Genomic DNA, 13,555 nt, shown 5'->3' with positions numbered 1-13,555 from the left:
AGCTTACTGAATAGACCCGTGATAATGCCTGTGAGAGGGATATCTGCCATTTGAAAATGAGTCACTCAGCATTTGTGTTGGCTAATGTCTTTGTCTCGATCCAAATCTCCTCCATGAATCAAGCAGAGGGTTGGAAGACAGAGGTGGAGGAGCTTATGTAAGCAGTCCATGAAATGTGAATCAGCCTGTTTTCAAATTCACCTCCATCACATCCTCTGCAAGTGCCTGACACGCTTGTCAATTAGCATCTCACTGCAGTGACTGAACATCAAAATATTTAACACAGATAAAGTTAGGAGTGGTCTCAGCCAAACGTGTCCAGTATTCTGGATGAAATAAATATTGCAGAGGCGATTTCACGTATTATCATCTCTCTCTGTCTCAGCTATGAATACTGGGAGGGCTGCAGGAGAGCAGAGCAGCCTGTGAAACAGCCATAACAGCAGAAAGTGCAGGTGTTAAACTGAAACAAAAGATGCACTGAGAAAGTGTTTGCACGCAGATTTTTTTAGATTCTTGTCTGCGCTGTCTTGTATTTTTTCAACATTATTCATTCAGCAGCCGAGGTCTCATAAAAGATGTGAATCATCTTGTTAAAGCCAGTTCAAGTGTGAGTGAGCCATGAAATGCATGATAAAACAAGTCTAGGTGATTTTACAGTTGAAGAACGGCTTTCCAAAACCCACTCTGCCCACTCTCATTAAAAGTGCAACATATCAATATCTATTTTTACTTTGGTGTTTGGTTGCATGACTGAAACTAATAAAGCTGGATATTTTACATGGTAGTAATCACTATAATCTCACATCATATGATTTATTTTGACTACAAATGGGCCGTGTGACTTTTATAAAAACCTCTCATTCATTCAAATGTGGAGGATGTTTTGAGACGTTTACAATGCTTTACAGTAATTTGAATAAATAGGGGTCAAAGTAATAATCTCAAAGATTTTCATTTCAATAAAAGTCACTATCACCGAATGAGGTAACACGATGGTGACTGAGCCTGTGGCCCACTGATGAAAGTATTGCAATATTCATATATCTGCAGTATTACAAACTGGGTGTCAAGAGTGCAAACTGAACATTTCCTACTGTTGCAGCTTTGCATGAAAAGCATTTAACTGGCCAAACACAGCTGACCTTTATTATGAAGGGGTCGCAGGAAATGCAATGTGTTTTTCAGTGACCATAGCACTCACAATTAGCAAAAATTTAAGGAGAGAATGGCGAGGTAACCAACTCCTTTCACTGTGTCCTGCTGTCTGCAGACTCATGCCATGTGCAGCCAAAATTAGATCATGGTTGCTCACAGAATGAAAGAAAAAGGCCAATTATTGCCTGACTTCTTGCATTTGTTGTTACCACTAGTAACTACACGTGTCACCGAATAAACCAGGACTGAAATCTTTGAGATTGCCACTTTCAGTTGCAGGAAATTAAAAAAGATGAACAGTTAACTCCCTCCCCCTTATGAGCTACACAGGTGGACTGACACTTACCCCATAAACCAGTTCACCCACCATCCCGTTCCACGTCTTGGTCTCTGGATCTCTGGCTCCGTACTTCCCATCCGGCACTACCGACAGCTTATATTTTATCCCCACATGTTTTGCAATTTCAGAAGCTAAATCGACACAGTAGCCTTCATATCTGTCATTTCCATCCATCTGCATATAGTTTTTCTTGTACATCACATACGGAGCTTCCTGTTAATTAGACATAATTTTGAGTTCATTGCAAAGAAATACACACATCCACAGTGGCCAGACCTCATGTTTCACACAAGGCCGTGACTAGTACTGTATGCATGCACACATACATGCTGGGGTGACACACAGACAGATGTGGGAGACATACAGAGACAAACAGAACAGAGGTTAAGAGGATCTACGCAGCATCAGTTACAGGCATGTTATTGGGGGACTCGACAGACTAAAAAAGCGGGCTGCTGCTGGAGTGAAGAGGCCAACCGGGCCAGCGGGAGGAGCGAAGCATCTAACACATATAAAGGAGGCAAAGCAGGATGTCAGGGCTCCCTCATGCTAACCTCATCCGCAATCTAAATCTGTGAAAATGGGTGATAGGCAGGGGGTGGCATGTGCTTTGCATCAGCGTAGCACAAGGAGGAGGACAAGCTGAATGGAGCACTTTTCCAGTTCATGAAGTAAGCGTCAGTGACAGCAGAGAGACACATCAGAAACATAGAGATTACTTCATCCATCAAACAAATGTTAAGCGCAAAAACGCGTGAGCCACGTCAGAAGAGTAGATGTATGACAAAATAAAAAGTCATACTGGTTCTTTTCATTCATTAGTATTGTGACAATAAAATAATCTGCTTGGTGTGTTGGTTACATCATTTCTGTTACATCACCTCTGTGCTTTAGATTTGAATAAAATATGCAACAGGTTTGCCATCAAACTTTTTTCAATTATATCACCTTGAGAATATTCATCAGTGGTGATTTACTCTGTCACATGGCATTAATGTGTTTTCCAGAGGTTCTTTACTAACACTGAAGAGGACCTATTATGCTCATTTCAGGTTCATATTTGGATTTAAGGTTTCGACAAGAACATGTTTACACGCTTTAATGGTCAAAAACACTTTATTTCCTCACGCTGTGCTGGAACGCCTCTGTTTGAGACACTTGGTTTAGTGCGTGTCACTTTAAGACCACCTCCCGAACAAGTCCAGTCTGCTGTGATTGGTCAGCGTTTTTGGAACTTCCATATCTCTGCGTTTCTGCACCGTCAGTGCAGCTGGGGAATGACAGTAACGGGGAAAAAGGGGCACTTTGTACTGTTAAAAATCACCAAAAAAAAGCCTGAAACACAACTGGACATGTTCCAGCAGGAGTATGATCCAAAATTGGGAGAAATTAACAGCGTCACCAGCCACAATTACATGTTTCCCTGACATGAGTGTGTAGCTTAATATAGCAGATTAGGCTACGTAATGTAAACACCTGCAGTCGCGTGCCTGGAGCAGATGATCATATAAAAAACCCCGGCACACTATGACATCATACTGTAGGCAGAGGAGAAAAAAACTGTTGGAAACGGGGATTACTTCCAAATATGTTCATTATTTGAAACTTTGGCCATGTTTATCATAACACTTTATGAAAGAGCATAATAGGTCCCCTTTCAAACCCATCTTAAGAAGAGACTGTTACGTGATGTTTTCACAACAGTTTTACTCCTTTGTTGTTCAAACTCGTCTCCCGTTACCTTCTCTTCCACTCTGCAGTCATGTACAATGTTACAACAAAACAAAATGAAAGAGTCGCACCCTGTAATAGCAGGATGGCCTTTCATTAAACATGGCGTTTTACTTTAAAGTTATGGGATGCAAGAAAAACAACATGACGTTAATGACGTGACTGTGATGTATCTTAAATAACAGTTGTCTTTATTCAAATCAAAGACATGCCTGGCAGTGAGAAAACAATGCAATGGGACTACTCTTCTGTTCTCCCTTCCTCACTCACCTCCTCACTGCTGTACTTCCTGCCTGGTCATGGAGATAATGAGTTACTACACACTGAAATGAGAATGCATGACTATTACATTCTGAATTTGTCTAAGATGAAAACATAATAGACAAAGTCAGAAGGAACGAGAAGCCGTGGTTTTAAATGTAAGATAAGGCGCACCTTATGTTACATTTAAAAATGGCTGATGATTACTGACCTGTGGTAACTGTCTGTGACTAGTCTCACTAGCACTGTGCCTAACCCTGAGCCTGGTATACTGGGAGCACTGGTTTTTGAGAGACCTGTGATAGATACATTACAATTCAGTGCCAAAGTAAATTTGAGCATAGACATAAACAGCCAGAGGTTGCAGCCTTCGGTTGTTTATGTCCTCCTTGTGTGCAGATCATTTCATGTCTCCAGCGAGACACAGCTGATTCATCCCGGTGCCACTGACGGTTTACTTAATGAGAGGGAAACATGTTTACTTACGTATGCACTGAATGTGAATACGATGGTGTCTATCTTTATAGTTATCATTACCAAAGCCGTTATTGTGACGTCACTACTACAACAGCCCACCGTAATATAAAAAAACCAAAATGCTTTGGCACCCACACGGATACAGTTGAAACACTCTTTGTGAATCGACTGTTTCAACATGTAGTGAGTGGATGGAAAGCAACTCAAAATAAAATAATTCTACCCTCCCAGGACAGATTGCAACAATGGACACCTTGACCTTGAGTGGCAGAAATCTTAAGGTGAAACACTTAAAACCTGCTTGAGAGTGTACCATAATAGTAGTGACCACAATTGTTCGGTTTTCCACAGAAGAGGACTCGTTGGTGACCTGCTGATCCATTATATATACAAATTTTTCGTACTCATTCCAGTAGCCGATCTGAAAACGACACAAAGGTTCACATTTATTAAAGGAAACAGAAAGACATTGTTTTTTTTTACAGTAGAGCCTCCAAGTACATGTGAGTTGGTCGGCTCTATCTGTAAAGCAGGAGACAGGCCTAGTGTTGCCTGATGTAGGATTTTATAAAAAGCTTGTAGTGGTGCTTCTCACTTCACCTGGGCTACACTTCAGCAGAGTAGGCGTAATCTATTCCTGGCTCAGCAAATGCACTCTTACATAACAAGAAAGCAGCACCAATAGAGCACTCGAAGACTGGTAAAATTAATATAAACCTAATAGTCTAAATGTGCCTTATCTAGCTAGTGCAGTAGGTTGCTCTACTGTTCTATTAATACTACACATAGCACACACAGTATAATCTAACACAAAAACAAACACTGGCCCGTGTCTACTGAACCTGAGATGATTCCAGTGGCTGCATTGTGTTTATTTCGGTTACACTCTGATGTATTCAGCCAAGAAGTCGACGCCTCCCACTTCTGGTAGCTATGATGCACAATACTCACTCTGTTGTCACTGCAGATTGTCTGCAGATAGTTTGGATGTGCAGGCCGCTGTGATGTGTGTTGCCTTGTGAGCTGAATTGTGTGGACAGTATGGGGCCATCTCCTTTCTGGTGCCAGCTTTTGTGAGGACCTTGTCAAAGTTCAGGGTCGGGGAGCTAGCCAAGCCACGGCGTTGTCAGTCTGAGTGTGTTTGTTTTCAGAGACTGCTCAACATTGTCTTTGCCTTTGGCCTGCCCAATTACAGCAGAGCACCGGGGGAGCATGTGGGTGTATTATCTTGAGATATGCCATGGTAAAAGTTCAATTGAAATTAGAAAGTTATTCCTTTTTGCTGCCAAATATCATTTTCAAAGTGGTTTCCAATTTGTTTATCAATAGTTCTCATTATTAAAAGGAGGAAAAACTTGCGGGATATAATAGAAATGACCTTTTAGCTTCCGAGCCTCTGAGGAGGCAGGTCGATGCATGTGTTTGTGAGCTGACTTGTTTTAGTGCGTCGAGCTTACAAGCTAATCAGGGACAGAGTGTTTTGTTAGTGGTATTGAAGAAAAGGACCAAATCATTTAACATCTAAACTAACAGGCATTGACACGTCTTACAGCTGTCGTGCTAAATAGCTAAATGGCTTTTCTGAGTGAGTGCACTTCTCCCAGGTTTGTTTGTTAGCTCATTTAGCAAGCCAGGGCACAAAACAAGACGTGTGTCCATGCTTGTAGATAAAACGGACACACTGAACGCTCACGTGTGCTGCAGCTCTTTTGCATCCATGTCTACGGCTGATATGTATTCAAATATAGCCTCATATAAAATGTTTTTATTGGCTACATTACCAAAAATATTTTGGATACGGAGTTCCTCAGTTGTCCTCAGAGATCAGATCTCTAAAGTAAACACGTAGCTTCATATCAGCTGCTAGTGGGATTCAAGCTGTAAAAGCTGCCACAAGAGCTGCTAACCCACCTAGCAGCTTCATTATAGTCAAGTGTTTTACTGTCATGGTGGTTTCCTGTCCTTGAGGAAATCGCTGAAAACTAAACTGAACTTCAAAAAGTCACATTTCAATAAACACATATATGTCATAATACACAAAATATCAGCTGATTATAATCTTGCAAAGCGAGCCCACAAATGACACTTTGCTTGTTGTCTGTCTAAACTCCAAAGGTGTTTGCTTGATGTAATGTGAAGTGATTGACAGTACATTCAGGCATCAGCATGAACCCTTCAGACACCAGACTGGACAGATGCACCACTCGCTGGGCTGTAAGTGTTTTCAGCATCAAATTTTAAATCTGGAGGCACATGGCAGCTCTTTCAGAAATACCCAATGTCTTTTAAATTATCAACTTTAATCTGTTTCTGAAGAACTGTGGGGCCCTGCATTAGCAGTAAAGCCTCATTCTGTAGCTACAACATGCAGTTTTAATAGCTACTGGTGATGTTTCTGAGTTTTGAGCCATGTCATCATCTAAACTGCCGCTCCCCAAAGGTTTGTAGATTGGTTTAGCTTCCATCTGCAGGGCTCGACTGATTCTCAGTGGATGTTTTCCAGATTAGAATCTCGGAGGGGATGTGCGCATGATTTGGGCTGGCTTTGCAAGACTGGGTACTGGCAGCGTCTGTCCAAATCAGAACCAACCCTACAACTTGTGTACTGCCAACATGCCACGAGGAAGTAAAACCCCTTTCACAGAGCTGCTTTAAGTCTGTTTCTATTTCCGCTGATTTAAAACATGTAGCACTAACATCTATATCATATGCTATTACACATTAATTCAGTTTTGACAGATGCTTCCGAGGCTGTGTGCTCACTTACCTTCCTGGGGCCTACCGGCTTCATCTCGTACACATCAATTGTGTAATTAGACCGCCGGCCAAATGTGTCAAACTGGATGTTTCCTGTCATACCTTGTACTTGGACCTGCCAGGCAACCAGAAAAGAATGATAACACGCTCCTTACATGCATTAAGTGAGCAAATTCCACATGAAAACAAACTGTCTTTATATATGCCGTCAAACGTTCTCTCCAGTGCCTTTTCATTTCCCAGGTGTGTCGTCTATTGAATACATATTTCCAATAGCATTGCAATAGTTTTTATACTCTCAGCATATTGGTGAGGCAAGTGGTGTGGCATGCAAATTTGGAGTGACTGTGAGATTTGGTGTTGGACCAATCAGATCAATGTAGAGGGGTGACAAGTCTGAAAATTGTACAAAACTGGTGGAAGTTAGTTTTTTTGGGGCAAAGGAAACACTGCTTTCACTGTTTGCTGAGGCAAAAAGATGAAAACAGGTGATGTTTAAAAATAACTTTGGTTTAACATGCTGTGTGGAATCAAATATGGTGCTGGATATGTAAAGTGTTTCAGCTGTTGTACCATAAGGATAAAATCAATTACTGTTGCTTTTGAAGCAAAGTAGAGTGAAGAGTGATACAAAGCTAAAGATTAAACTGCACAGTAAATCAAATAAAAAGCAGAGCTGTTTACAGAGACAGTGAACGCCCTTGGTCTTACCATTTTGAGGGCTCTCTCTATGTCGATGCCTTGGCTCCAGGGCACAGCGGGGTTGGCCAGGCAGTCCCCCGCACTCCCCCTGCGAGACACATCCACTCGCTGGCGCCGAAGGTATCGGAAGGCCTCCGCGATCACGAGGATGGCATCGTGGGTCAGCGCTGATGTGTACTGAGACAAAGGCCACAAGAAACCCCAGTGACGCACCACTGACATCACGCAGACTGCACTGCTATCAAAGCAAGGTTATCATCTCTGCAGCAGAACTTGGTAGAGCAGTGCTACTGATGTAACAAGTAAAAAAAAGAATCAAAGCATCACATTATGATTGACATGAAAAATTGCGCGACTATGTGAGACGCTTCTGTTCAAGGGCGAGCAGGTGACAAGTTATTTAAGCAACGTCTCAGTGAAGAGACTCAGCAGAGTTAGTACCTTAAAACTTGGAGGAAGAGGGGGAGAGAAAAAGTGTCTTTGAAGAATAAAATGTAGCATCGGCGGCTGTGCCTCACTGACCTTCAGTGGAGTGTTTTTGGCTTCTGGAAATTCTCTTTCATCCAGGCGCTCCCAGCGCTGGAGGAACTGCTGGACGATGGAGCTGTCTGGGTTGATGATCTGGAAGCCTGTGATGTTGGCTCCACCAGAAAAGACTCTGTCCAGGCTCATGTTGGAAAAGCCCTGAGAGCAAAGAGCACAAGTGGCTGCTAGTGGAACGAGGGATCATTAGCAGCAAAGAAAGAACTGCTTTAGCGTGCCCATCATTAGCCTATAGTTCTGTTTAATTACTGCAACCAATTGTTAGTCTATCGTAACTACACACTGAGATGTTTGACTACACTACAGAGAGTGTTGCGTTTCTTTGCACTGCATTGCATCACGCTGAGCAGTGTTGTTCTGGGCTTCGTTGGATTGTTTCATGTTGTGAGTGCTCACCAGGTTGGCGAGGATATAATGGTATCCTCTGCTGTTTTTTCCCGAGGTCACCACCTACAAGTCGCAGGAGGAGACACACAGTGAGTCACATTCACATCTCATAACACTGAGAACATTTGGAGGGCTGAGATTCAGAAATGAGACCTTTAATTTCACAACACAGAGTGGTTGGTAGAAAGAAAAGGGGAGAAAAGACATTTTAGAGAGGCATTTGCAAAGGCGAGAGGGAGCGAGTGAGCACATTTGTACATTTGTGTGTGTTTGTATGAGACGCACACAGAGAGGGGAGAAACTGTGATGACAGCACTTGTTCCTTTCCATTAACTTCAACATGTAAAATAAGGTCAAGACTCCAGCAAACCTCCCTCTCCCTCTCCCTCTCCCTCTCTCTGCAGCTGCCTGTGCTCTACAGTCTGCCTCTTCCTGCTCCGCCCGTCTCAGTCACACAGTAGACTTAATTAAACCCAAAACGTTGTACAGCACCTGTCTGAGCGAGCAGACACAGAGAAAGCTGCACTTGTTGATTTCTTTTAAACTTCTCCACCAGCCAAGCCTCCCTCTCCCCCTCTCCCTCTCCCTCTCTCTCTCTCTCTCTCTCTCTCAATTCTGATTCTCCATCACAGAGTACGAAGCTTCAAAAAGATACTGTGGGGGTGGATAGATGCTTTTTTTCCTCCCTGTCTTTTCACTTTCTACACTCCCCCACAGTTTTGATATAAGTGTACTCAGGCACTGAAATCAGCTAAATGTTAAATGTCCAGAGTGATAGTGATATCATGTTGGAGAGATTTTATAGAGGACTTGAATACAGATGAGAGATTTTTACAACAGCACTGAAACAAGGACATGCATCCCTGTGGTATATTTCTAGTGCTATTTCCATATTTTTCATTTCAGCCTGGCGTACAGTGATGTAATATCTGTCCAGTTTCTTATTCAGTGCATGCAGTCTCACACCTGTGCACTTCAAACTCCTCTGCTTACCCCCGCCTTAATGTCTCGTAATTGTCTCCAGAGAGGGAATGTCCTTGATGCTCCAAGGTCGGCCTTCCGACCGGCTTATACACTCTCACAAATTTCTACAATAAATCCAATTACCCTCCTCTGAAATGCAAAAATGATTTCATTGTGTTCGACATTTTGCACCTCTCACTGCCGACTCTCAAAGGCCCCCCCACATCCTGCGTTTTCCTCATAAGCAGAAAAATCCTGGAAGCTTTTCTGCTTATTGTCTCCCAAATTGTCTTGAAAAGCTTTTCATTTGTAGGAGTGCAGCAACACAGTGAGCACTTAATGAAGCTGCAGCGCCTGGAGTGACTGGCTGCAACTCCTGTTTGTCACCAGCACACTCAGGCAGAAAGCACAAGACTTCACACTTCTATATGAGCATCCAAAACTGACACCTCAACTGCTGTTTCTGACTGAAACCCCGTTTAGCTGTTAGAAAATAAGCAACTGTAAACATTTATTGCTTACTGTAGCTAGGAGGCACACGGAAACAAATAATAATGTGGGAGTGTCTGTATTTTTTTGGCTTTTTACTGGAGGGGTAGAAGTTATAATGAATGCCAAGAAAGTTCATAAACACACGGCGTGTTCCCTGGTTTATTAAACCACAGCTTGGTGTTAAAGGCCCAGTGTGTAAAATGGGTTGAAAACAGTGACATCAGTGGCCAAATTCTAGATTGCAGGGCTCACTCACTCACCCCTCCCGTCGGGTAAATGACGGCGGCCTCGTAGGGACAAAAAGCCTTGCGCACGAGTTTTTCAGGAGTAGGTCTATCTAGCGACGAGGTGAATGTTTATTTAGAAATCTAAGCCATGTTACCATATTGTAATGAATCCCTCACGAGCAGGAGACCAGAGGAGCGTTCGGGAAAAAGGCCCGTTTATTTGAGCGCTCCAAAAACTCCAGTAACACTCCAGGGGGTAAAAGACTCGTCCCAAACTCTGACTCTTCTGGCGTAACACACACACTTAATACACACATACTCGTTTACCATACCGAGCGGGCACCCCCTCCCCTCTCTGCTCCACCAATCTCCAGCCTGCACACTGACTGACAGCGTAGCCGGTAAACAGAGCTCAGCTGTTTATTTAGCCTAGCAATATCTCCGGACTATAGCAGCTGCAATGGACGACTTTGAACGCGATTTTGAAGAGTTTCTTGTAGCGGACACAGATCCAGAGCCATACCTGTTTGAGCCGGAGCACACAGATGAGGAACTCCATGTGTTTGATGCTGAGCGGGCGAGAAGAGACGCTGAATGCACAGAATGGGATTTGTTGCTACTGCTACCATCGTTGGGGAGATATATCATCAGGAGGAAAAGCGCCGCAGAGAGTGCATCACAAGGAGTGAAGTTGCGTCTTCTTTTCCTCGCAGATGACGGTTCGGGTTCATTCTCTCCTGTTGCGTGGTAAGTGTGGTCCATTCGCAAACTTTATAACTAAAAAAACTTTTCACTACTCTCTATCAACGAACTACTAACACTCTCTGCTGTTTCCTCCTCCTTCTTCCTTCCTTCCACTGTCTTCGTTGGTTTATTTATACACGCGAAACGCGTTCTCTGGCTGGCTGGATTGTCCACCCGGTCTGCCGTACATACATGGCGGCGCAAGATGGCGACCTCTCTAAAGCAAGGCCCTTGATATATATATATATATATATAAAAGCATAATTATAAGGCTACGAAAACCAAATAAATTTTATTTTATAGCAATTATACACTTGTATAAACATATTAATGGGTAGAATATTCAGATTCAGATTCAGATTCAGATTGACAATAAACCATGCCAAATATTACACACTGGCCCTTTAAATGCTACGAGCTTCTGCTGCCATGATTCAAATATCTCAAGTTCTTTGCTCTGAAACTGAAGAATTAATGTAAAGCTGTGATGTAAGCGAATGTATTTTAGACTTTCACTTGCCCCATCTGTCTACTCCTATGAAAAATGTCTGGGGGCGCCACTGCCAAATGTTCATATTGCCTCTTCGTCATTTCATATACTTTCATGCACATCTCTTTGATAGATTTACCACCTGGCTTTTGTGTCAAATATTTCTTTTCAAGACAACCTGAAAATGTTTTGACTTGCATGAAGAAAAAAAAGGAAAATCCCCTGACAACTGCATTGGTAGTCATCTGGTCGGCAGCGAGTGTGGAGACTGACAAGTATTCTAAAGTCAGGATATGGTTGGTAAATCAGAAAAAGGGATGATATGAGAGGTGGTATTTGTTTGATCGTGTTTGTATTTACACAATCTATCAAGGAGCCAACACCAAACTAAACTAAACTAACTAAACTGTCCATAATGACAACAGCTAATGATTAAACCAGAGTGAAATGATTAAGTTCCTTAGAGACAGTGGTTTCAAAAGAGGTAGCCAGATGAAACCACTGAAAATCTAGGGTTGGCACACCAGTGATTATGCTGTTGAAGTATACAAGCATGTTCAAAATGTTGATGTGGAGAGTTAAAGAACTGCATACTGATATACTTTGGTTTCTTATTTTATTGTTACTTAATTCATTAGTGGTTGTAGTTGGTGTGGGCAGTATGTGTATATGTGTGTGTGTGTGTGTGTGTGGGTGTGCGCTTTTTACCAATTACATTTTTTAAAATGAATTTATTAATCAATATGCGGTGCTGTGGTGCAGTGGTTAACATCGTCGCCTCACTGCAAGAGAGTTCCCAGTTCAATCCCGAGATGGGGGGCTCAAACCCCGTGTTGGAGGAGCCCCTCTGTGGGCTTCCTCCCACAGTCCAAAGACATGCAGGTTAATTGGTAGTCTCACGTGACCAGCCTCCCTTACTTCGGAATGGGAGTCTGGGGACATTCGTCTTTCGTTTTGTAATAGAAATAGGCGGGGATATCCAGACCACGTGACGGCGTTGCCATAGGTGCGGCACGTGTGTTACATGTAACAGAGACGTTGCAGCTCTGCAATATAGCTGAATCAAATGAAATCATATCCATTTTAATCTCTTCTTGCGATGCACTGAACACTTCCTTTTCTGGTGTACTATGGACAACAATTCAGGGAACAGCAATTCTCAATCTCTTGTCCTTTAGACTATTGTAATGCCCTGCTGTCTGGTCTTCCCAAAAAGACCATCTCCAATCTACAACTACTTCAAAACTCAGCCGCATGAATGCTGACAAGGACCAGAGGGCGGGCGCACATTACACCAGTTTTAAAATCGCTGCATTGGCTCCCCGTGTGTTTCAGGATCGATTTTAAGGTTCTTTTATTAGTTTTTAAATGTCTTAACGGTCTTGGGCCATCTTATTTATCTGACCTGCTTTTATCATATCAACCCTCGCGGATCCTGAGGTCCTCTGGCTCCGGCCTTTAAATTGTCCCAAAAGTGAGAACAAAAACCCACGGGGAGGCTGCATTCAGCCATTATGGCCCTCACTTATGGAACAGCCTGCCGGAGAGCATCAGGACTGCAGAGACTGTTGATGTTTTTAAGAGGAGGCTCAAGACTCACCTTTTTAATTTAGCTTTTAACTGATTTCTTCTACCCTTCTTTTATTATCTTTTATTTTATTTATTTATTTAATTTTATTTATGTTTTCATGTCTAATTTTCTTAATGATCTACTTTTAAATCCCTATGCAAAATTATTTTTAATTTTTAACTTTTTTAAATGTTTAAATCTTTAAATTTTCTAAATCTTATCCCATTGTCTTTTAGTCTTTTAGTTTTTAGCTCCAGCGTTTCCTCATGGGGGGCCTCTACACTGAGAGGTGTGTCCGGTCTGCCTGTGGGGACGCTGTCCTGGAGATCCCTTGGGCCCGGAGGACTGAGTCTACCCCGGTCTCTCTGGGTTGGGGTGGTCTCTGTGGCGGTGCTCCCTGTGGCCATCCGCTGTGGCGCCTCTTGGTGTGGATGAGCTCCCTATAGGTGGTTTTTCCTCACCTGGTGCCTCAGTGCCCAGCCATGTTATTACACTGACAGTGAGTGCTCTGTGTGTGTGTGTGTGTGTTATATGTGGGGGTGGGAGGGGCAGGTTTTTCATTGTTTTTATATCTTGTGAAGCACTTTGAGTTGCATTTTTATGTATGAAAAGTGCTATAAATAAAGATTGATTGATTGATTGATTGATTGATAGGTGGGTGTAAGGCAAAGCTAATCAGCCGTTGGTCACAGAAGTACGGATGTACATGGATT

General features: G+C 42.7%; 1 protein-coding gene and 1 long non-coding RNA gene across 8 annotated transcripts in view; one reads left to right on the top strand and one right to left on the bottom strand.

Moving 5' to 3' along the window:
* gria3a (glutamate receptor, ionotropic, AMPA 3a) overlaps positions 1-13,555 on the bottom strand; it is a 96,924-nt gene that overhangs the window by 25,795 nt on the left and 57,574 nt on the right. For all 7 annotated transcript variants that reach the window (XR_013492365.1, XR_013492366.1, XM_078172644.1 and 4 more), the window contains 6 exons: positions 8,366-8,419; positions 7,949-8,110; positions 7,436-7,603; positions 6,735-6,839; positions 4,281-4,388; positions 1,505-1,711 (listed from right to left, as the gene is read on the bottom strand). Coding sequence is in view for 5 of the 7 variants with exons in the window: in XM_078172644.1 (XP_078028770.1) it covers positions 1,505-1,711; positions 4,281-4,388; positions 6,735-6,839; positions 7,436-7,603; positions 7,949-8,110; positions 8,366-8,419 (804 nt within the window). In the remaining 2 variants the exon portion in view is untranslated. The remainder of the gene's footprint in view (positions 1-1,504; positions 1,712-4,280; positions 4,389-6,734; positions 6,840-7,435; positions 7,604-7,948; positions 8,111-8,365; positions 8,420-13,555) is intronic.
* Positions 1-13,555, top strand: part of LOC144464756 (uncharacterized) — a 32,971-nt gene that overhangs the window by 8,124 nt on the left and 11,292 nt on the right. The gene's annotated exons all lie outside the window — the stretch shown is intronic.

The sequence above is a fragment of the Epinephelus lanceolatus genome, chromosome 11 (assembly GCF_041903045.1).
Source record: "Epinephelus lanceolatus isolate andai-2023 chromosome 11, ASM4190304v1, whole genome shotgun sequence".
In the NCBI taxonomy this organism is placed as follows: domain Eukaryota; kingdom Metazoa; phylum Chordata; class Actinopteri; order Perciformes; family Serranidae; genus Epinephelus; species Epinephelus lanceolatus.
Note: the sequence above shows the minus strand (reverse complement) of the source record. Positions and strands in the feature narration are given on the sequence as shown.